Source organism: Oncorhynchus nerka, linkage group LG4, assembly GCF_034236695.1.
Source record: "Oncorhynchus nerka isolate Pitt River linkage group LG4, Oner_Uvic_2.0, whole genome shotgun sequence".
In the NCBI taxonomy this organism is placed as follows: domain Eukaryota; kingdom Metazoa; phylum Chordata; class Actinopteri; order Salmoniformes; family Salmonidae; genus Oncorhynchus; species Oncorhynchus nerka.
The window spans coordinates 45,385,676-45,409,530 of record NC_088399.1 but is presented as its reverse complement, the minus strand read 5'-3'; the positions used below and the strand labels follow the sequence as shown (position 1 = coordinate 45,409,530).

General features: G+C 42.8%; 2 protein-coding genes and 1 pseudogene across 4 annotated transcripts; 2 read left to right on the top strand and 1 right to left on the bottom strand.

The window, feature by feature from the left end:
- Positions 1 to 56: 56 nt before the first annotated feature.
- ccdc62 (coiled-coil domain containing 62) lies at positions 57 to 9,094 on the bottom strand. Its single transcript, XM_065017594.1, has 13 exons — positions 8,727 to 9,094; positions 8,366 to 8,406; positions 8,053 to 8,211; positions 7,520 to 7,709; positions 7,065 to 7,231; positions 6,813 to 6,914; positions 4,537 to 4,708; positions 4,235 to 4,354; positions 3,726 to 3,814; positions 3,255 to 3,355; positions 1,474 to 1,633; positions 1,060 to 1,338; positions 57 to 867 (listed from the first exon to the last, which is right to left on the bottom strand). Exons 1-13 carry the CDS (start codon positions 8,797 to 8,799, stop codon positions 799 to 801), a joined length of 1,722 nt encoding a protein of 573 aa, XP_064873666.1. The 5' UTR covers positions 8,800 to 9,094; the 3' UTR covers positions 57 to 798.
- A 238-nt stretch (positions 9,095 to 9,332) lies between these two features.
- On the top strand, positions 9,333 to 17,139 carry LOC115128180 (density-regulated protein-like). Of its 3 annotated transcripts, none has more exons than XM_065017589.1 (7): positions 9,333 to 9,370; positions 12,043 to 12,161; positions 12,298 to 12,404; positions 12,540 to 12,627; positions 16,317 to 16,433; positions 16,543 to 16,682; positions 16,819 to 17,139. In XM_065017589.1, the coding sequence occupies exons 2-7, from the start codon at positions 12,053 to 12,055 to the stop codon at positions 16,861 to 16,863; spliced, it is 606 nt and encodes a 201-aa protein (XP_064873661.1). In that variant the 5' UTR covers positions 9,333 to 9,370; positions 12,043 to 12,052; the 3' UTR covers positions 16,864 to 17,139. The 3 variants fall into 3 exon arrangements, with proteins under 3 accessions (XP_064873661.1, XP_064873662.1, XP_064873660.1); XM_065017590.1 differs by having other exon boundaries at positions 9,341 to 9,475; positions 12,298 to 12,402; positions 12,547 to 12,627; XM_065017588.1 differs by having other exon boundaries at positions 9,341 to 9,475.
- A 93-nt stretch (positions 17,140 to 17,232) lies between these two features.
- LOC135571410 (hydroxycarboxylic acid receptor 3-like) lies at positions 17,233 to 21,333 on the top strand (annotated as a pseudogene).
- The last annotated feature ends 2,522 nt before the right edge of the window (positions 21,334 to 23,855 follow it).

Below are 23,855 nucleotides of genomic sequence, written 5' to 3'. Positions count from 1 at the left end.
GTTAATCGTATTTTTCATTCATGTTATCAAAATCACATAAGACCTGGCATTTGAAGTGGTTATTAAAATGTTTACTGCAGTGGTACATTTTTCTTATATTTGCATATAAATTATTTTACATAAAAAGTAATGAGTACAAAAACATTAATTACAAAATGTTGACATCAAAAATACAAAAACAATATGCTAATGAGGAAAGTGAGGTTCAGGTTTCTTTTCAATGCAGCAGTCTCTCTTACCTCATCAGTCATCCTATTGGAGCCATCCAGCAGGTTTGCAGGCAGTGAAACCGGAATGACAATAACCCAGAAGCACCATTCAACAGGTCTGAATGACTGGTTTCACATCTCACAATCATATTACTAAATGGTTCCTAAATAGCTTATGACCAGGACTGCGAAGGGCAGGACATTGGACATTTAACACTAAACACGTTTTAAATGTTGTTAAAACAATAGTTTAAAAAGTTTAATGTATCGTATAACATAACATAACTTTTCACATAAAGAAATGTAAGTCCTTCTTTGGTTTCCTAAAAAAGCAGTTTAATTCATTCATTGGCTTGCTATCGCTGTGTCCCTGGTTCTGATTGGAGGAGATTTCACCTTTGACCCGAAGTGTCACTTCCTGGATTGTGACTGATATAGGTTTGGGACAAGGGGGGAAAGCCATACCAATGTGACTCCGGTCTCAATGGCTACAGTAGAAAACAGAGTAGTCTGCAGCCTCCATCATCACCGCTCCTAGACTTTCCAGGCCAGGTGTGTGAAGGTATGTTTAGGTAGATGTCCCTCCCCTCTATAGCCCCCCAGGTTCCTCGTTCCTCTGGAAGGGCTGAGTGTTCCTGGGTGGAGTATCACCATCCAGCTGGGTGAAAACATGAGAGATGGGAGGAGCACTGTAAATCAATACCAGTTCACACCCTTAGGTTGCACCCCACACTTCCATAGTATTATGTGATGTCTTAATGGTAATCGGCCCAACAGTATGAAATGATCTGTGGTATTTTGGTCAGAATAATTATTGTATCTATAGTATAAAACACATGAAAGCACGTACCCGGCTGGTTTGACTGGGTCTTGTGGTGTAGGTGGAGCTCTGGTTGGGGTGGTGATCGGGATTGCTGTGATTGTGTCTGTCACAGTTACGACTGTGGTTCCCATGGCTACTGTTGCCACTGTTTTGGCCGATGCTGAGGCTGATGATAGCGTCACAGTTAGAGGACGGGCTGTGGGAGGGGCATAAAGGTTGTAGGGTTGTGCGTTCCAGGCTAGCCACCATCTGACGAGACTCATCTAGCAGCCTTTGTAGATTATTGGTGGAGGAACGCTGGTCCTCCTGGGGGAATGGACAAAATATAAAATGTTTAAACTTTAAGACTGAATCCTGGCCAATTACTTTAATTTATCTCTACATTAGGAATTAATTATGAAGATCAGGAGTTTTTTCTCTCAGGCTATGTGGTCCACTCACATCGTCTAAAGCTGCAAAAAGGCCTCCCAGGTTGCCGTTGACAACACCTCGTTCATTGGCGGTTGTTGGAGAGGCGGAGTCATTCGCAAGACCGAGGCTCCTCCTAATCCGCGAGGAAGGGGGGAGGCTATCCAGGTACACACAGGTGAGATCACCTTGGCTGGGAAAGCGGTCAATCAATCAAATAATCAATCAATCCTACTATTCCTGAGACAAATTTGGGGTCAATATAAAAGAGTGTACCATTCTTTCTCTGTATATTCTGTCCCTACCAGGTGTTACGAGGGCTGATGTCCACCAGCAAAATGGAGGAGTCCTCTGCCTCTGGTCCTCCATTAAACACAGCTAGGAGCTCCACCCCTGTACCTAGCCCTGCATCTGTCCCTGTCTCAGAGCTGCCTGCTTCAGACAGGCTAGGTTCACTCTGTTCCTGGCCTTCGGATATACATCTACACCCACAGCTGGGTCCTGTCTGTCCGTCAACCATACTACCAAAGCCATAGCTCTGCCCTACCTGTACTTCAGGCAAACTACCACAGCCACAACTAGCTGTCTTATAGGAGCTAGGTCCTGTCTGTCCCTCAACCATACTGCTACACCGACATTCAGGGGACTCAGTCCTCTCCACCAGGGAGCCGGCATTCGTACCGATTCCATCCTCACACAATGACTCCCTGCATTCTTTTCCTGATGTTCCCTGGTGGCTGTAGTTCGAGACTCCGTCGCTAGCTTTACCAGAAGTGTGACCCACATTCCCGCTGTTATTCTTGCTGAAATTCCCACTTACTCCACTCTGACTCCTGGTCCCCCTGCCTTCTTTTCTTGAAGCTCCCTGGCGGCTGTAGCTGGGGACTCTGTCGCTAATGCTAACTTGATCGACAGTGCGGTTTAACGAACCCTCATTCCCACTAACTCCACTCTGACTCTGAATCCCTCTGCCTTCTCTCCTTGCTGATTTATTTTGGCTGCGGTAGCTAGCGATGCGGTCGCTCAGTGACAGTGTGGTGGTTCCCGGGGCTAGGCTACTACGGGTTGCCATGGTTTCCTTGCTAGCTCTCCTCCGTGTTTCCTGGCTGCTGTAGTTTGATTCATGTTCGCGGAGTTCGGGGAGTTGTTGTTGCTCTTGTTGCCTAAGATACGTGCCTTGGTTTCCTGAAACAGTGGACAGGTAGTCGCTGAAGTTGACGCTAGCTTGGCCTGGCGATCGGGTTCGACTAAGCGTTCCTGTGGCGGCGGCTATGCTTGGTGTCTCCATGGTTTCTCTACTCTCTCTACCTGTCATTGTTTCCTGGTGACTTGACTCTCGGTTGGTGTAGGAACTGGGAGTACGGGGGTTTGATATGTTCTGGTTCTCTCTCTTCGTCGATGAAAAACAGTCACCAACGCTGCTAGCTTGGACCATTGCGTGACTCAGCAACTCTCTGGGGACAGCAGCAATGAGATCCCGGGTTGCTACTGCACCGTCAGTGAGGTCAGAGGTCAAATCTGAAACACTACTTTCATCCTCCTGTTGGGGTGCCTGTCTCTCTCCTGTGACAAGGAGGGGGAAGGGGGGTTCTGGACAGTTTGGGTGGTGGTCTATACTTCTGCTTAAAGTCTGTCTGTAGACTGACCCTGTTGCTCGTCTCTCTGTCCCTCCTACTCTCTCTGTTCCCTGACTGGTAAGAGACACAATTTCAGCACCTCCTCTAAAGCCAAATAAACAACAGCAAAATATCTGAGACTGTGCACAACATCAACTGAGTAGAATAAATATACACATGCACAAACACCCAGCTCACCTCCCATGTGGCCCCTGTCCCTCAGCCTGTTTCAGGGCCTCCCGGGTGCTCTCCAGGTTCAACTGAAGCAGCTGCAGGTCATTCTGCTGGTTCTCACACACCTGGAACACACACAATTAGGATTGTGGACACTTCATGCATATCAGTTCAGGGTAAATGATACTTTCATCGATTGACCCAGTGTAAATTACTATTAATTTACACCAATATCTTATATTTACATCAATATTTAATCTTAGTCTGGGTAACTTTGGGCCAAATACAGCTCCTTAGCCTCTTCAGGTTAACTGTGTCAGGGCTGAGTCAGGGCCCAGGTATGTGACACACCACCAATACAGACAGCGCCTAACAGCCGAGGTGGAGAACATTCCTGAAGTTCCACAGGTATGCTGTAGAACCTGACCGACAGCCCAGCCCAATGCACTGTGGGTAAAAAGTGTGGAGGTAGGGATAAGGTAAGAGGTGACACACCTGGCGTAGACAGTGCAGCTCCGACTCTGTGCGCTCCTGCTTGGAACGAGACAATCCCAGCAGCTCATCCTTCCAGCTCTCCCCCTCACCTGGGAGACAGGAACCATGTCAAAAGCAGTCACAACAGCTTCTTATCAATAGTTCGGGAGAAATGTGTGATATATTTTCTTGGTAAGCGATCTAAAATAATGCACGATGAGACGAGAGAAGCTGGGGTGGTTCAATCAGCCAGTCTATCTATCTTAATACAGTCAATAAGAATAACAATGATTAGGAAGAGGAACTAGATGTTCCTGTTTAGGGAAACAATGACCTGGAACTATAGCACTACAGGCATCCTCCCTACTTTTCCAGATGAGGCCCTGTCATTACACTGGGAAACATTGCCTCTATGGGTTGGTACCAGAAAAGACAGGGGTTTGGGCGGCTGGGGTTTAAGTTGCTGTAAATCACACCGTGACAAACATATTTGTGAAAAATGTTCACTCAAAAGTCCTATATAAATAAACTTGGTTGAATGTGAGGTACCCGAGAGAGCCAGCTCCTGCGCAGCAGCTGTCCTTCCTGCTTCAGACGGATGATGTCCTCTCTCTGGGCACTGCCCTCTGTTACCTGCTGCTGTAACTCCTCTACAACCACAACACAGGGAGAGGGAAAAAGAGAGGGGGGGGTTGAGAGAGAGAGGGAGAAGGAAAGTAAGATCATTTAAGAGTGCACAGGTATATGACAGCTAGCTTTTTCAGTCTTACTGAAAACTACAAAACTTTTGTAGTGTACTGCATCTCTGAGCCATGTACCCTGGAACCTGTACCTTTGAGCCGTGTGTTCTCGTGCCGGGCCTCTCTGTATCGCCGTTTGTGCTCCTCGACCTCCCTGAGCACCCTGGCCTCCCGTGAGTGACTCTCCTTCAGCGACCCCTCCATCTCCCGCAGGCGCCCAGACAGATCTACGATGTGATTGGTTGCCTCCGTCACATCCTTGTCCTGGTGGGGGAAGAAGAGGTTATATACAGTGGGTATCATAAGTATTCACCCCTCTTGGATTTTTTCACATTTTGTTGTGTTACAAAGTGGGATTGAAATTGATTTAATATTCATTTTTTGTCAACCATCTACACAACATACTCTGTAATGTCAAAGTAGAAGAGAATTTCTTTACAAATGTTAGAATTTATGAAAAATAAAACACTAATATATCTTGATTACATAAGTCAATACATGTTAGAATCACCTTTGGTAGTGATTCCAGCTGTGAACCTTTCTGTTTAAGTGAAACATTTGCCCATTATTCTTTTCAAAATTCTTCAAGCTCTGTCAAATTGGTTGTTGATCATCACTAGGCAACCATTTTCAGGTCTTGCCATAGGTTTTTAAGTTATGGGTATGCTTGTAATCGTTAAGAACTGGGGAGTTTTCAGGATAAAAAAAAACAGAATGGCGCTAAGCACAGGTAAAATCCTAGAGGAAAACCTGGTTCAGTTTGCTTTCCACCAGACATTGGGAAATTAATTAATATTTCACCAGGACAATAACCTAAAACACAAGGTGAAAACTACACTGAAGTTATTACCAAGAAGACAGTGAGTGTTCCTGAGTGGTCCAGATACAGATTTGACTTAAATCTGCTTGAAATATATATGGCAAGAACTGAAAATGGTTGTCAAACAATGATCAACATCCAATTTGACAGAGCTTGAAGAATTTTTAAGAGAATAATGGGCAAATGTTGCACAATCCAGATGTGAAAAGCTCTTAGAGACTTACCCAGAAAGACTCACAGCTGTAATCGCTGCCAAAGGTGATTCTGACATGTATTGACTAAGGGGGTTGAATATTAAGATTGAATATTTATGTTACATTTTTTTTTTTTATATATATATATATATATATATACAAATGTTAGAATTTTTCTTATACTTTGCCAGAGTTTTTTGTGTAGATCATTGATACAACATTTTTAATCCCACTTTGTAACACAACAAAATGTGGAAAAAGTCAAGGGGTGTGAATACCTTGTGAAGGCACTGTGTATTTGTAATTTTCTTTTCACTCTGTCATTTGGGTCATTATTGTGGAGTAACTACAACGTTGTTGATCCATCATCAATTTTCTCCCTTCACAGCCATTGAACTCTGTAGCTGTTTTAAAGTCACCAATGCCTCCCTGAGCAGTTTCCTTTCTGTCCGTTGTGTCTGGGTGGTTTAGTACATCAACCACAGCATAATTATTAACTTGTTACCTAACTACCAATCACTGCCCTTCTTCATGAGGCTTTTGAAAAGCTTTCTGGTCTTTGTAGTTGAATCAGTGGTTGAAATTCAATACTTGACTAAGGGACCTTACAGATGTGTGTATGCGGGACAGATGAATGGGTAGTCATTCATAAATCATATCATCTCCTATTATTTCACACAAAATGAGTCTATGTAACTTATTATGCAATTTGTTAAGCCAAATTTTCCTCCTGAACTAATTTAGTCTTGCCTAAACAAAACGAGTAAATCATTTGGCAAACATGATATTTTAGTTATTCAATTTGTATTAATTTGTTAACCTTTCTAGAATTTTCTTTTCACTTTGACATTATGGAGTATTTTGTTTAGATCGATGACAAAAAATCATACCCTAAATCCACTTCAATCTCACTTTGTCACGCATCAAAATGTGAAAAAAAATCCAAGGGGGGTGAACACTTATGATAACCACTGTACAATTTACAGTCTGCATGTCTGTAATCTCGGCAGGGGCGTCACTTTCACCAAAAGTTCATTCTGAAATTGCATTTTTGCCCCCCCCAGTTTTATCATTGGAATGTGATACCAAACGAAGGAACGGTGTGCTTTAGGACCAATGTGGACACCTCCGAGTGGTCAGGTAGGCTGTTTGGAGTGTTTATCTTACTGGATTAAAAAAATAATAATGTAGGTACCTCCCTTCTAAAACCAAAGTTACGCCCCTGAATCTCGGCACCCAGAACCAAATCAGATAAGCTGTCGTGAGAGACTAGCATGTCTGTAACTGCATGGCCTTACTACTCTATTACAGGGTAATCAGAGTTAGAGACAAAGGTTTAAGAAAGCAAGCCTACCTTGAGTCTGAGCATGGTGCTGAGCTCCTCCCCTCTGACTTGCAGAGAGCCCAGCTGGGCTGACAAAGACATCACTGTGGAGTTCAGACTTTGGTTCTTCTCCTGGTGGCGGGCGGGGGGAACAACAAAACAACACAACACCAGAAACCCTTTATTTTACAGTCCTGTTTAAGAACACAACACCGGAAACATGGACTGTAAATAACCACATCAGTACAACACCAAATTGGCTGTGTGTGTGTGTGCTTGTACCTTCAGGTCATGACAGTGTTGGCTGGTGTACTGCTGCTTCTTCCCTAGCTCGAGCAGCTGTTGCTGGGTAGAGTTGAGCTCCCTGTGGCCTTCCTTCTCCCGGGCCTCCACGACATGAACCCTCTTAGTTACAGCTCTGATCACCTCATTACGCTTCTGAAGCTCATCTAAGACAAGCAAACACACATTATGACACACAGATTGATACATATACAAGCAAAAACACACACACAGCATGCATGCATACGCATAAACACCAGAGACCTTATCAATGCTATTCCCAGACCTGTCGTATTCAAAGCAAACATCATAAAATAATACAGAGGATGCAATTCACCATTTAAGTATGAATGTAACTACCCATCTTTGAGGTTATTTTGGGAATGTACACACACAGATGATGAATGGAATATTTTGTGTTCATTTGGGATTGAGGCCTGTGTCCCCTCTCTCACCCTCCAGGCGAGCACACCTCTGCTCCAGGGTCAGGACTCTCTGGCGGTCTTGTTCCCAGGCAGTGAGCTGCTTGTGGTGGGCAGCAGCCATGGTGTTGAGCTCCTGGTCCCGGTCTTTCAGTTCACAAATCAGCAGCTGCAGCTCCCGCCTCTGCCTTTGGATGGTGGCACTCTCCATCTCACCAAGAGGCTATTATAACACACACACACAGACAGACACATACCCAAATGTAAATACAGGAGTGAGTAGGTATGCACAAACACCCCTCCACAAACATGTAGAGTACCAGTACTGTCCTGCTACCTATAATGGTAGCCTTGCTAGCTCATAGTAATAGTTTCACATTTTATCAACCAGTCGTTAGCTACCATGGGCAATTACACCTTAATATCATTAACATTCTATTCTGCATTCTGTGATTCTATCGAGGATACAATGATGTAACAAAGGAGAACATAAGCAGTGTGTTCCATAATGTTTGAAAAATTTGCCATTTGGCTTTATGTGTTGTGTAAAAAGCAGCACCTCCCACCATTCTGTCCTGTAGGAGGGGTAGAGACAGGGAGGGGGGTTGGGTGTAGAGGCTTCCTGTGGGACTTAGGCTTGGGGGACTTCTGGCCATCTTCTGTCCCTCACTCTGAGCTGAGGTGGACACTAGGGAAGGCTCCTCGATAGAAGCTCCCACATTCTTCTGCAAAAACGGAGCCATTGCCATTCATGTTATAATTTCTAATTTTACTAGACTAGTAGCCTAACCAAGGCAACAAGACATAATAAAAACGTATAAAATTAGTTTTAGGGATGAAATATAGCAGGTCCAATAACAGTGATTTGCTCACTATTACCTTTTTCACCGGTGTGCTGTGCCAGGGATCACATGGAGTGACTGAAAACACAAATACACGTTTTTGTTTAAAATGCAGTTACTGCCAGCTTTCTCAGACATAGCCGACTCAATTAAACTCCACGATTTACAATGGAGTTGAGCGGCGACTAGTGTGGGCAGACGGGAGACATTGTCCTATGTAACTGCATGCTATTTTGTGGGTACTGAAATCAGTAGTTTTTCATAAAAACCTAATTGTATGTGAATTGTATGTGATGTCGTAACTCCAGTCCGCCCACACTAGTCGCTGCTCAACTCCATCGTAAATCGTGGAGTTGAATCGGCTATCTCGACAACTGTGTGATGAGACACACACACACCAAAATAGCTGTGTGATGATGAGTGTCCAGATCCTCCATTTGGATTGAATGTTCTTCTACTGCCTTGGTCCATCTCCACTCAGTCATGGCGGTTTTGTAACTTGTACTGTTACAGTTCTGATTAACTTTGACGCTAGCTAGCTACGCTAACGTTCAACAGATTTAGATGGGCATCTCTTGATCATTGTCTGGTATTAAATCATGGAACCATTTACATAAATACATTGACAACAAAATGCAGAGCATAATCAAATAAAATGGATTACTCCACAATTATCTAACATTATGTTAATTTGGAAATGGAAATATCCAGCTAGCCTAGCATTAAATTCCTGTTGAACGTTTGCACATTTTCAAATCACTTGTTGTGATGGCCGCGGAGGAGTGGATGTCAAGGCACACACGTGAATGCCTAGCGTATAACGTCAAAATAAAATCATATTAGGAGTTCTATATAAGATATATTTTACTCTATTTTCCAATAGATCGGAATGTTGTTATAAAATGTAATTTATCGATATATCGTTGACAAATGGTTAATTTGTATATAAAAAAGAATACAGGCAACTAAGTGAACACCTGTTATTTCTTTGCCGAGCGTGCGTTCCAATAGGCATTGACAGGACCCCTAGCTAACTCAGGCAGTAGGTGTGCTCAAGCTGTTATAACTGAGCATTAATCTGTTTCAACTTTACTTAATAATGCTTGTTTTGTTGATCAGTCAACAATATTAAGGTTGTTTTCGAGGGGTATGTATGATGTTGTTGTCTTTCCATTGATTGATTGACTTGGAGGTGATGCTAATGTGCCATCTAACGTTAGTTGCGCCGTTAGTTAGCATATATAGCTAACTAGCTGTGAATGAAGTCTCAGCCAAGGAACCAGTTGTCAAAAATATTATCTAGCTAGCTGGCTGGCCAGCTGTTGAATTTAGCTAGCTCGTCCATTGCCATATTACCACAACTTTTGCTTATCTAACTTGGATATATCCCAATTGTATCTGGTAAAGGCACCACCATAGGCAGCATGCAAGGTAGCTGGCTAATTATGTCTGACAGCCTGATTTTGAGTTTTAACAGCAGCTGTAAGGAAAGCTGTCATACAATTCTACCTCTTTGTGAATGAATAACAATCGTCTTCTTTGTTGTCAAGCTATATATTGCTCCCCCGCATGTTAACTAGGTAAGGCCAAGGTATGACGTGCCAAATATCCCTGCTTAGGACCTCACGTTGCCCAATAATTTACTAAAAGAAACCAACGTTGCTCCTTATAGTCCAAGGACCTTACATGTTCTGTTTAGAGGTGAATTGGCTCTGGCAGCCAAAACAGACAAATACTCTATTCAAACGTGACTCGATTCTCAATTGCGGTACGGTTGTAGAAACATATAGCCCTCAGGCTTTGGAACACAACATCGGGAGTCTGTGTATTGGTTGGACTCGCTGAGGGTGCATCTTTTTGGAGGCTGACGTCGGAGAAAAAAAAACCTTACCACAATAAAGCTAGCATCACCATAACGTTTCCAGTCAACAAGGGCATATGTATAATCTCTATTTACCATATGTGAAATGTTTTCCTCGCTATCAAATAAACGTCTGAATCCAACCTTTTGTCCGAACAGCATCAAATCAAATATTGGTCGCATACACATATTTAGCAGATATTATTGCTGGTGTAGCGAAATGCTTGTGTTCCTAGCTCTAGCAGTGCAGTAATATCTAACAATACACAGATTTAAAGTAAACTAATGGAATTAAGAAATATTTAAATATTAGGACAAGCAATGTCGGAGTCTGGAGTGTGTATGCATGCGTGTGTGTGTGATGGGATGTGTAAACATAGTCATGGACAGTATGTGGATAGACTATGTAGTGTCTGTAGAATACGTAGGACAGAATAGTGTGTATAGATGGCTAGGATGGCATTGACTAGAATACACTATATACATATGAAATTAATAAAACGGTATGCAAACATGATTAAATTCACCAGTGTCTATGTGCATAGGTCAGCAGCCTCTAAGGTGTAGGGTTGAGCAACCGGGTGGCAGTCAGCTAGTGACAGTGATTTTAAGGGCAGGGTACTGGGTGGAGGCTGGCTAGTGATGGCTGTCTGATGGCCTTGGTCCCAGATTTGATGCACCCGTACTGACATTAGACACAGCATTTCAGTCGATACTTCCTACCACAAAATCTACCACAGCAGGTGGTGCTGTTCTGACAGAAGTTGGATTCAGAAGTTTATTTGATATTGAGGGTCACATTTCACTTTACGTCTAACATCTGTTTTCTGTAAATAAGCGCTCTAAAAAAAAATGCGAGAACAGTTCTCGCAGATATGTTCCATATGTTTCTAAAACCAGCTGAGAATATTTGTTTTTTAAGCTAATTTCCAGAAATTTTGCCATTGGGCTGAGGGGGAATTTGCAGTTTTAAAGCCAATTTCCTACAATTCTACGCATTTTGCCATGGCTTCTTGCCATGTTCTTATGCTGAGTGACTCAAACATGACAAAATCAATGGGGGCTGCCATGACATTTATGGCATTTTAGATTGACTGTCTAGTTTATTATGGTGATTGTTAGTTCTCAAAGGTGATCTTATGAAAAAATATATCTCCATGATCTTTTCTACGTACTTTATATCTTGTTTTAGTTATTTAAATATTGGGAAAATTGTCATCCTATTGTTTGGCGTAGCAGCTGATAAATTAATATAGGGGAAACACTGTGCTACAGGTAGTTAGCGTCTATGAATGGGTTAGACCTCACGTATCTTAGCTGAAGAAGGGGTTGTTGACTCATTTGGGGCGCAAGGGTAGCTTAGTGGTTAGAGTGTTGGGCCATTAACCGAAAGGTTGCAAGATCGAATCCCTGAGCTGACAAGGTAAAAAGCTGTCGTTCTGCCTCTGAACAAGGCCGTTAACCCACTGCTCCTAGGCTGTCATTGAAAATAAGAATTTGTTCTTAACTGACTTGCCTAGTTAAATAAAGGTAAAATAAATAAAAATGTATTGAGTGCAAAGTAACTACAATAGCAGCAGGAGTAGCATCATCAGTCAAATATATTGCAACAGTTTTCATGGTGAGTTAGGTGTTATGCATTGATTAAAGTGGCAGTCCATGTTCACTGTGACATGGCAGGCCATGACAAGAATCTGTTTTTAGTGCTTTGACAATGTGAGTTTGCCGTCCTCAGACCAATCCATTGTCGAGGGTCCAGGATCCAAGTTGTCTGGTGAAAGGCTGATTCTAACTTTTTGTTCAATTTGAAGGTTTACTTTATCCAATTAACCTTTTTCCCCCTCTGTGTTTAGATAATCTGTAATGGCTACTACTGAGAATGCAGAGACGTGTTCACCAGAAAACAAAGGAGGCCATCATGGGAGTGCTACCCCAGACACAAAGTGCCCAAAGAAAGTCCAGTATTGTGGCGGTAAGAACAACTGGGCATTTTCCCAAATGGCACCCTATTCTAGTGATCTATACATGCTCATGGCCAATTCCTAAAACATTGATTTGCTGTATCACATGACTGTCAAGGTCTAACACCTCTGTTGTTGGTTTTCCAGTGTGCTCCTTGCCAACAGAGTACTGTGAGTACATGCCTGAGCCATCCAAATGCAGGCAGTGGCTGGAGAAGAACTTCCCAGATGTGTTTGCCAGGATGAGTGTAGGTGAGTTTCATCAGACAGTCTCTCGTTCTTTCTTTCTCTCTCTGTTTCCTATCAGGAAGATGGGCAATAATACTCTGGATGTGGGCAATAATGAATGATGTCTTATTAAAAACATTTTTTTCTTATGCCTTACTGGTCCGGTAGGAAATGCTTCCAAGCAGGACACTGGCGGTGTAGAGGTGCCCCTTGTTGGAGAGGAGGATGAAAAGAAGAAGCAGAAGAGAGGTCTGAGTTCCTCTTCATTTTGATTTTTTGAATGCATCCTTCCTCAAATCCTAAACCAGTGTATCCCAGCACAACCTTCAGGGACCCCCCCAGCCTTTACACATTTGCTTCAATGGCACCGGAGGGGATGGCTGCTGTTTTACGGGCTCCTAACCAACTGTGCTAATTTGGGTGTTTTTCGCATTGTTTAACTTATTTTGTACATGATGTTGCTGCTACTGTGTCTTGTGACCAAAAAGAACTTCTGGATATCAGAATCCCGATTACTCAATTTGAACTGGATAAATAATTTTTCTTTAATGAGTCTGACTACTACTACTACTTTGAGACCAGGCACAAATCCCAGTCATTCGCTTGAAGAAAATATGGAAATACAGGGAGCTGAGATTGGGGTGCCTTGTGAGAATTTGTCGGCGAGTGGGTGACCCACCTCTACCATTCGTTCTATTATCCAACGTGAAATTACTGGAGAATAAACAGGATGATCTTTGTTCGAGACTATCCGAGCAAAGGGACATTAAACTGTAATATCTTATGTTTCACCGAGTCGCGGCTGAACGACAACACGGATAATATACAATTGGCTGGGTTTTCTGTGCATCGGCAGGACAGAACAGCTACATCTGGTAAGACAAGGGGTGGGGTGTGTCTATTTTGTCAATAACAGCTGGTGCGTGATGTCTATTGCTCGCTTGAGGTAGAATACCACTCTATCTACCGAGAGTTTTCATATTTTTCGTAGCCATCTATTTACCACCACAAACTGATGCTGGCACTAAGACCGCACTCAACGAGCTGTATAAGGTCATAAGCAAACAAGAAAATTCTCATCCAGTGCTCCTTGTGGCCAGGAACTTTAATGCAGGGAAACTTAAATCTGTTTTACCTCATTTCTACCAGCATGTTACATGTGGAACCAGAGGGGGGAAAAACTAGGTACCTTTACTGCAGACACAGAGACGCGTACAAAGCGCTCTCTCCGTTTGGCAAATCTGATCATAATTATATTCTCCTGCTTACAAGCAAAAACTAAAGCAGGAAGTACCAGTGACACTCACAATATGGAAGTGGTCAGATGACGCGAATGCTACGCGACAGAACTGTTTTGCTAACACAGACTGGAATATGTTCCCGGGATTCATCCAGTGGCATTGAGGGGTATACCACCTCAGTCACCGGCTTTATCAATAAGTGCAGTGACGATGTTGTCTACACAGTGACCGTACATGCGTATCCCAACCAGAAGCCATGGATTACAGGCAACATCCACACCGAGCTAAAGGCTAGAGCTGCCACTTTCAAGGAGTGGGACACTAATCCGGATGCTATTAAGAAATCCCATTATGCCCTCAGGTGAAACATCAAACAGGCAAAGTGTCAATTCAGGACTAAGATTGAATCTTACTACACTGGCTCTGATGCTTGTCAGATGTGGCAGGGTTTGTAAACTATTACGGTCTACAAAGGGAAACCCAGCTATGAGCTTCCCAGCAACGTGAGTTTAACAGATGAGCTAAATGCCTTTTTATTCTAGTTTTTTGGCAAGTAACACTGAATCATGCATGAAAGTACCAGCTGTTCCGGACGACTGTGTGATTACGCTTTCCATAGCCGATGTGAGCAAGACCTTTTAAACAGGTCAACATTCACAAGGCCGCGGGGTAATTCAGACAGATTACCAGGACATGTACTCAGAGCATGCGCGGACCAACTGGCAAGTGTCTTCACTGACACTGACAATCTGTAATACCTACATGTTTCAAGCAGACAACCATAGTCCTTGTGCCCAAGAATGCGAAGGTCACCTAACTAAATGACTACCACCGTATCACTCATGCCGGTAGTGCTTTGAAATGCTGGTCATGGCTCACATCAACACCATCCTGGAAACCCTAGACCCAATTCGTATACCGCCCTAACAGATCCACAGATGATGCAATCGCACTCCACACTGCCCTTTCCCAACTGGACAAAATGAACACCAATGTGATAATGCTTTTCATTGACTACAGCTCAATGTTCAACACCACAGTGCCCACAAAGCTCATCACTAAGAAAGGACCATGGGACTAAAATCCTCCCTCTGCAACTGGATCCTGGACTTCCTGACGGGCCGCCCCCAGGTGGTAAGGGTAGACAACAACACATGTCACGCTGATCCTCAACACGGGGAGCCATCAGGGGTGCGTGCTTAGTCCCATCCTGTACTCCCAGTTCAAGCACGACTCCAACACCATCATTAAGTTTGCTGACTACACAACAGTGGTAGGCCTGATAACCGCCAACGATGATACAGCCTATAGGGAGGAGGTCAGAGACCTGGCAGTGGCGTGCCAGGACAACAACCTCTCCCTCAACATGAGCAAGACAAGGGAGCTGATCATGGACTACAGGAAAAGGAGGGCCGAACACGCCACATTCACATCAACAGGGCTGTAGAGGAGCAGGTTGAGAACTTCAAATTCTTTGGTGTCCACATCACCAACAAACTCATGGTCCAAACACACCAAGACAATCATGAAGAGGGCACGACAACACCTTTTCTCCCTCAGGAGCCTGAAAAGATTTGGCATGAGTCCCCAGATCCTCAAAGTTCTACAGCTGCACCATTGAAAGCATCCTGACTGGTTGCGTCACTGCCTGGTATGGCAACTGCTATGCATCTGACTGTAAGATGCTACAGAGGGTAGAGTGTATGGTCCAATACATCACTGAGGCCATGCCTCCTGCCATCTAGGACCTATATAGTAGGCAGTCAGAGGAAGACCCAGTCACCCAGGTCATAGACTGTTCTCTCTGCTACCGCACGGCATGCGGTCCCGGAGTGCCAAGTCTAGGTCCAAAAGGCTTCTCAACAGCTTCTACCCCCAGGCCGTAAGACTGCTGAACAATTAATCAAATGGCCACCCGGGCTATTTACATAGTTTTTTTTTTTACCCAGTGTTTTTACACTACTGCTACTCGCATTTATTATCTATGCATAGTCACTACCCCTACCTACATATACAAATGACCTCAACTAACCTGTACCCCCCCCGCACATTGACTTGATACCGGTACCCCCTTTATATAGCCTTGTTATTTTATTGTTACTCTTTGTGTTTTTTACTTCAGTTTATTAACTAAATATTTTCATAACTCCATTTCTTGAACTGTATTGTTGGTTAGTATTTCACGTTTAGGTCTACGCCTCTTGTATTCGGCACCTGTGACAAATAACAGGCTACCCTGGGGTGGCAGGGTAGCCTAGTGGTTAGAGCATTGGACTAGTAACCGAAAGGTTGTAAGTTCAAATCCCCAAGCTGACAAGGTACAAAATCTGTCGTTCTGCCCCTGAACAGGCAGTTAATAACATTGAAAATAAGAATTTGTTATAACCGAAAGGTTGTAAGTTCAAATCCCCAAGCTGACAAGGTACAAAATCTGTCGTTCTGCCCCTGAACAGGCAGTTAACCCACTGTTCCTAGGCCGTCATTGAAAATAAGAATTTGTTCTTAACTGACTTGCTAGTTAAATAAAGGTAAAATAAAAAAATATGATTTGCTCTATTCCAGACTAAATCACTGGGGTTCATTGGTTGAATCAGGTCTTAGTGCTGAAATAGAACAAGCACTTGCAACTGCTAGGGGGTGTCTGAGGACTGGTATTGGAGAACCATGTTCTAACCCATCTGTGCTGACTCTCTCTAGGTGGCAGAGGACAGATCAAACAGAAAAAGAAGACTGTCCCTCAGAAAATAACGATAGCTAAAATCCCCCGCGCCAAGAAGAAATATGTCACCCGAGTCTGTGGAATGAACACCTTTGGTAAGACTGACTGTCACATCCTGTTACTGTAAACACCTTGTTAAAGACATGGACAGACCTGTAACCTTGTTGTTTTTCTTGCTTGTGACTGTGGACTTCCTCCCTGCAGACATTGACCTTAAAGAGGCTCAGAGATTCTTTGCCCAGAAGTTCTCCTGCGGCGCCTCGGTGACAGCGGAGGATGAAATCATCATTCAGGGAGATTTTACAGATGACATCATCGATGTCATTCAGGAGAAGTGGCCTGAGGTAAGACGGCTGTGTTTACTCTCCAACGCCACATAGATGGCTGAAAAAAGTTAGTTACAGGAAATAGACGAGTAGTCTGTGTGTACCTGAATGAGATATATATTACACACACTAACCATCTGTCTTTCCATTGTAGGTGGATGACGACAGCATTGAAGATCTTGGAGAAGTCAAGAAGTGAAGACCCGACGTGCACTTTTACTGAAAATGGATGCAACATGTAACAACAACCTGGCCAAATGTACACATTAACATTAAAAAGGAGTCGTTTTATATCTATTTTATTTACTGTATAGAAACTGTGGACTTGGCCACTCCCTTTTGGCATTTTTCAGTTCTTGATAGCTGCTGCCTGTCTCTCTCAGTCGCCAAAGGTCTGGTCTGATGTGATTCCTTCCCAAACGCTTTTCACTCAGCAAAATTTTAGGGTAATAAATGTCGCTCATTCACTTGCTCATTCTTTAGTCCTTCTTTCAGACCTCTCTCTTCATCATCCCACTCTGTAAGTACATCTCACTGTACTGTCTGCAATGTATGTTCATACTGCCATTGTATTATTTCATTTAATGAGACCCATTTAAGGTATTTATATTCTGTGGGAAAGGGATGGGGCCAATGGAACCCAGGGACATGCTTGGAAATATGCATTATGGTGATATTATTATAGGAAATTGGGCTGCACATAATCGGGTAGTTAATATTTTCTGAAAGGATTTGAAATCACATCTAACAAGATCTATTTGTCTAACTTTTGGATAAGGCTCACTGGCACCTCAAACCAGCGACTCTCCTAGCACAATGATAAAGAATAGATAAGAGTCCGAGATGACCTCCCTTTAAAACTGCTTCGTTAGGCACATTTTCTTCCAATTTGTGCCTACTGAACCAGACCAGGTGTCGTGACCTTTAAGTTAACTGTATTCTGGGAACCCTTGCGCTCCCTTATATACCCACGAGTATGATCTTTCCACCAGCATAATAGTTTTATAATGACCCCTGTCGGGGTAGGTTCCTTGTTCCTTGTCAATCATTGGCTTATTGGTGAAATCAGCAGTCAGAAAAAATAAATCAAACTTTCATTAATGCAATTGCAGAGAGACTTTAACAATGGAAGCACAGCATGCATGTTTCACAGTAAGTTCTGCAACCAACCAAAGGGCACAGCTATTTATATACTTTGATCACTTCCCTGATGGTGTGATCATCTACTTCAGGGTATACGTGCTGCAATAAGCTGAGGTAACCTAGTACAGTACATTTTCTTAATTCATTAGCATTGACCACTTTACACAAGATCAAAATGTCAAAACCAGACACTTGTTACTTCTCTTTATCTAGTTTCGGTCTGACTCACACCCAGCCTGCAGGCACACTTGCTAGGCCTTAACCGCAAAGATGAAAGTAGATAGCTTGTGCAAAGTATAGTGTCAGAGATCAGACACATAGCAACAGCACAGTAGTGAGACAAGCATATGAATCTTAAGGGGGAGGGTCTTTGGGACCCTACACCCCATAATCCCTGGGCTGTTGGTGTCCTCACTCAGAGCCATCTGCCTACAGATCTCCATAAGAGAACACACTGCACACCCACACACACTCTCCACATTGTTGGCACCGGAAGATCGTTTGCATGACTGCAAACAATAAAATCCCCGGTCAAATGTAGGAGGTGCCTAGACAACACTATCAATATTGACTATTTTCAGAGAGGAGAAAAGCAGCACACAGACAGTCTCTCCTGTTAAAAGCGTATCGTTTGACCCATGGCAAACTTCACTACTACAGAAGATGACTGCTGCGCCTTTGAGTCTCCCATCCTGGACCATGTCCTGCCTCCCATCCTGGTGCTGGAGTTCATGTTTGGGCTGATGGGGAATGTTATGGCTCTGTGGATGTTTATTTTCCACATGGACACCTGGAAGCCCAACTCTGTCTACCTCACACAGTTGGCGGTTGCCGACTCCATCGTCCTGTTCTGGCTTCCGTTCAGAGCCGACTACTACCGACGCGGGAGCACTGGATCCATGGTGATGCCATGTGCCGGATTATGCTGTTCATGTTGACGCCAACCGCGGCGCTGGCATCTTCTTCCTCACTGCAGTGGCTGTCGACCGTTACCTCAAGATCGTTCACCCCATGAACAAGATCAACCGGATGGGCCTGAATTATGCTCTGTGGGTGTCTCTGGGCCTGTGGGGGATGATCATCGCTGCAACCGGGTACCTGCTGACCAACAAACACTTATTCTACCGCAACAACCAGACACAGTGCGAGAGCTTCAACATCTGCATGGGTTTCAGCCCGCTGTCTACGTGGCACAACACCTTATACGTGACCCAGTTCTTCTTGCCCACTGCCATTGTCACCTTCTGCACGGTCTGCATCACCTGGCAGCTGAAGAACAAGACGATCGACACTGGGGGGAAGATCAAACGTGCGGTGCAGTTTGTCATGGCCGTGGCACTCATCTTCATCATTTGCTTCTTCCCCAGTACAGTGTCTCGGATCGCTGTGTGGATCCTCAAGGCCTGGTACAACGAGTGCCATTATTTCAAAGAGGCCAGTTTGGCGTTCTACACCTCTGTGTGTTTCACCTACTTCAACAGCATGCTGAACCCCATCGTGTACTACTTCTCCAGCTCTGCCTTTAGTGGGAACTTCCAGAAGCTGTTCAACAGACTGCTGGGGAGGAAAGAGGAGGAGGTGCCGCCAGCCTCGCCTGAGACTGGGACCGAGATCAGCAGTGCAAATACAGTGTCAGGGAGGAGTAGTAACTTCCAATCACAGGTCCAGGGTGAGGGCCTGTACTCGCAAAGCGTCTCAGACTTATTCATTGTGATGTAAAATGCAAAACTGATCCTAGATCAGCACTCCTAGACTTACTCTGAGACGCTTTTATGAAAAGGTACCCAGGAGAACAAAATACATGATTTTTTTTCTTCTACTCTAGTGGAATATGGTGTGTTCTAAAGAATATTAACCAGATGTGAAGGAAGTCAAGGAAGTTGGAGATAGTTGTCTGTTAGATACGAATTTTAACATTTTTATGTTATGTTGATGTTCTATAGCTAAAAGTAGAAATTCATTAATTGGTTCGCTCAATTAAGAATTTGTTTGCAGTATAACAGTGGAATCTTTAATGTAATATTTCATATTTACAATACTTTGTCTTTGAGTTTTGTGTATTTGCTGGTGATTCAAGTAAATTCCTTGTGAACTAGAAAAGTACATTTCCTAAAGAAAATGTGTGTGCTTGCTAGCTTGTCTTAAAGTATTTTTGGTTGTGAAATAAGTTATAGTAGTGATAGTGACTGGTTATAGTTGAAAAAGTAGGCAGATTTGATTTGATTATTTGATAGAATAGGATAGCCTGAACATGTGAAGTTGGTTCGGTGTCTCTAGCTTGAACAGTTCAAGAGTTACTATTAGTGTTGGTGGTTATTTTATACTAATGTTAGTTGTTTTAATGTTTGTAGCTGAAATTGTTAAAAAGCAGTAGCTTTTAAATTGTCTACCACTGTGTTCTTATGGTTGGCATTGAATCCATGAAGTGTTATGCTAATTTATGCAAATCAAAATAGTTCATAAAGGGTTATAGGAAATTTGACGTTAGGATAGCCTGAATGTTTTAAAGCTGTTGTAGCTTCATTGGTTTAGGAGCAGGACCGTTTTGAATAGCTACCACTGTATTACTATGTTTCTCATTCAAAACAATGTTAATTCATGCATATTTTTTATTGTTATAGTTCAAAAAGTATAGATAGGTGGAAAGATTGTTTTGATTCATAACATGAGAATGTTAATTTAGTGTCTCTAGCTTTAACAGAAAGTTAATTTAGTGTCTCTAGCTTTAACAGTTCAAGAGTAAATATTACTGTTGGTGGGTTATTTTATGATAATGAAAAATTATTTAAATAGTTATAATGTATAAAGTTTTTTTTTTTTAGTTGTTTCAATGTTTGTAGCTGAAATGGTGAAATAGCAGTAGCATTTAAAATGTCTACCACTGTGTTGTTGTTTGACTTGAAAAACATTACAGTTTATGCAAATGTATGCAAATTAAAATAAATTATATTTGATAAAAGTTTTAGAGAGCAGTTCTTCCACTGTCGGGAGAAATGGTAATGCATATTAAGATGGTTTCTGTGGAGGTTGAATTGCTAAAAGGCTCATGGTTTTTGACATTTTTTGTGCTCTTTGAAACCAGCAACTGACGGTAAAAACAGACTTCTCAAAAGAAGTGGAAACATTCATCGCCAATTGGCACTACATCAATAAACAAATAGTTTTGCGAGAGAAAATAGAATGTCTACATTGCACAGTAATATTGCTCTCTCACATATCTCATGGTTTATTTTAGGGATGAGGAGACTACGATTCCTTAGTATAAGGGAGTCATGAAATCTGAAGACACGTTACATTAGCCAAGACACATTAAAGCAATCATATTCACTGTTTAAAACATTAACTTCATCACTGAACAGGTGTGTGAATCGTCTTTATTGGCTTTTTTTGTTATTTCACTGCTATGCCTGAATTTGACCCAAATCCAACTAGGCAGCCTGCAGTGTTGAGGAGCGGTTGGATGAAACCAATCCCATGTCAAGAATAACTCAACCTTGCCAGCCCGCTCTTAATTTTTATTCAGTTTGACTTGCCATAAGTTCTGTGTCTGAACTGTGCATAATAGATCTAGAGTGGTCTTTCCTTCAGCAAGCACACTAATTCATTGTGATTTCCACAAACCAATGATTCAAGTAGATTATTTCCAGAGAGATTATTTTCATTGAAAGATGTCAAATACACTGATTTTCCAAGTGAGACAAATGTGTTTTGTGAGGTTGTCTATGGTTTAGTAAGTACACTGGCAATGTATTTGCATAAAAGCAAATGTGAATACATGTTGTTCTATAACATGTACAATATGATTTTAATTATCACTGTATATATATATATATATATATATATATATATATATATATATAAACGTTTGATTTTATTTGGCCAATGTTTAGTTATGCCAATACCGCAGTTGGTGGGTGGATGGAGAATGTTCAGACAGACGAGAGGATGCTTCGCAGGTGACGTCACAGTCTGGCGCTGGGAAGGGCAGGCTGCTCGAGAAAACTAGCTGGGCAGGGTAGCTCTGTGAAATCAGCGTCTATTAGCGGCATTAAGCGGCATTAACAGGTCTAAAAACGTTTCAAAATAAAAGTATTCCGTTTACTTGAACACAATACCGCACAGTATATTTTGGTTGAGCAGCTAGCAAATCAAATTGTATTTGTTACATGCTTTGTAGACAACAGGTGTGGACTAACCGTGAAATGCTTACTAATGGGCCCTTCCCAACAATGCAGAGAGAAAGAAAATAGAGCAATATTAGAAAAGTAAAACACGTAATAATAAAAACACAATGAGTAATGAATGATGACTTGGCTATACAAAAGGGGTACCAGTTCCGAGTGGATGTGCGGGGGTATGAGGTGTGCGGGGGTATGAGGATACAGCTTCGCAGACTTTTGGCATTCTCTCAACCAGCTTCAGGAGGTAGTCACCTGGAATGCATTTCAAATAACAGATGTTCCTTGTTAAAAATGTATTTGTGGAATTTCTTTCCTTCTTAATGCATTTGAGCCAATCAGTTGTGACATGGTAGGAGGGATACACAGATGATAGCCCTATCTGGTAAAAGACCAAGTCCATATTACGCCAAGAACAGCTCAAATAAGCTAAGAATAATGACAGTCCACCATTACTTTAAGACATGAATGTCAGTCAATACGGAAAATCGAAAGAACTTTGAACGTTTCTTCAAGTGAAGTCGCAAAAACCATCAAGCGCCATGATGAAACTGGCTCTCATGAGGACCGCTACAGGAAAGGAAGAACCTTGCAGACAATAAGTTCATTAGTGTTACCAGCCTCAGAAATCGACAATTGACTGCACCTCAGATTGCAGCCCAAATAAATGCTTCACAGAGTTCAAGTAACAGACACATCTCAACATCAACTGTTGAAAGGAGACTGCGTGAATAAGGCCTTCATAGTCAAATCAAATCAAATAAATTTATATAGCCCTTCGTACATCAGCTGATATCTCAAAGTGCTGTACAGAAACCCAGCCTAAAACCCCAAAAAGCAAGCAATGCAGTTGTAGAAGCACGGTGGCTAAAAACTCCCTAGAAAGCAGCACGTCAGGTGGACTGGGGACAGCAAGGAGTCATCATGTCAGGTAGTCCTGGGGCATGGTCCTAGGGCTCAGGTCCTCCAAGAGAGAGAAAGAAAGAGAGAATTAGAGAGAGTATATGTGGGTTGGCCAGTCCTCTTCTGGCTGTGCTGGGTGGAGATTATAACAGAACATGGCCAAGATGTTAAAATGTTCATAAATGACCAGCATGGTCGAATAATAATAAGGCAGAACAGTTGAAACTGGAGCAGCAGCACGGCCAGGTGGACTGGGGACAGCAAGGAGTCATCATGTCAGGTAGTCCTGGGGCATGGTCCTAGGGCTCAGGTCAGTTGAAACTGGAGCAGCAGCACGGCCAGGTGGACTGGGGACAGCAAGGAGTCATCATGTCAGGTAGTCCTGCTCAGGGCTCAGGTCCTCCGAGAGAGAGAAAGAAAGAGAGAAGGAGAGAATTAGAGAACGCACACTTAGATTCACACAGGACACCGAATAGGACAGGAGAAGTACTCCAGATATAACAAACTGACCCTAGCCCCCCGACACATAAACTACTGCAGCATAAATACTGGAGGCTGAGAAAGGAGGGGTCAGGAGACTACTTAGAACCCACCTCTAAAGGACACCAATGAGAAGAAGAGACTTGTTTGGCCAAGAAAAATGAGCAATGGACATTAGACCTGTGGAAATCTGTCGTTTGGTTTGATGAATCCAAATTTGAGACTTTTGGTTCCAACCGGCGTGTCTTTGTGAGACACAGAGTAGGTGAACGGATGATCTCCGCATGTGTGGTTCCCACAGTAAAGCATGGAGAAGGAGTTGTGATGATGTGGGGGTGCTTTGCTGGTGACACTGTCTATGATTTATTTAGAATTCAAGGCACACTTAACCAGCATGGCTACAACAGCATTCTACAGCGATATGCCATCCCATCTGGTTGTGCTTAGTGGGACTATCATATGTTTTTCAACAGGACAATGACCCAAA

Excerpts from the sequence above, each read along its gene's own strand:
- LOC115128180 (XM_065017589.1), top strand. The coding sequence starts at position 12,053 with ATGGCTACTACTGAGAATGCAGAGACGTGTTCACCAGAAAACAAAGGA. Across the intron at positions 12,162-12,297 it reads GAAAGTCCAGTATTGTGGCG|TGTGCTCCTTGCCAACAGAG; the intron begins GTAAGAACAACT and ends TTGGTTTTCCAG. Across the intron at positions 16,683-16,818 it reads TTCAGGAGAAGTGGCCTGAG|GTGGATGACGACAGCATTGA; the intron begins GTAAGACGGCTG and ends TTTCCATTGTAG.
- ccdc62 (XM_065017594.1), bottom strand. The coding sequence starts at position 8,799 with ATGGACCAAGGCAGTAGAAGAACATTCAATCCAAATGGAGGATCTGGA. Across the intron at positions 1,634-3,254 it reads GGACAGGGGCCACATGGGAG|CCAAGGTGATCTCACCTGTG; the intron begins GTGAGCTGGGTG and ends CCGCTTTCCCAG. Across the intron at positions 868-1,059 it reads GACCCAGTCAAACCAGCCGG|CTGGATGGTGATACTCCACC; the intron begins GTACGTGCTTTC and ends GTTTTCACCCAG.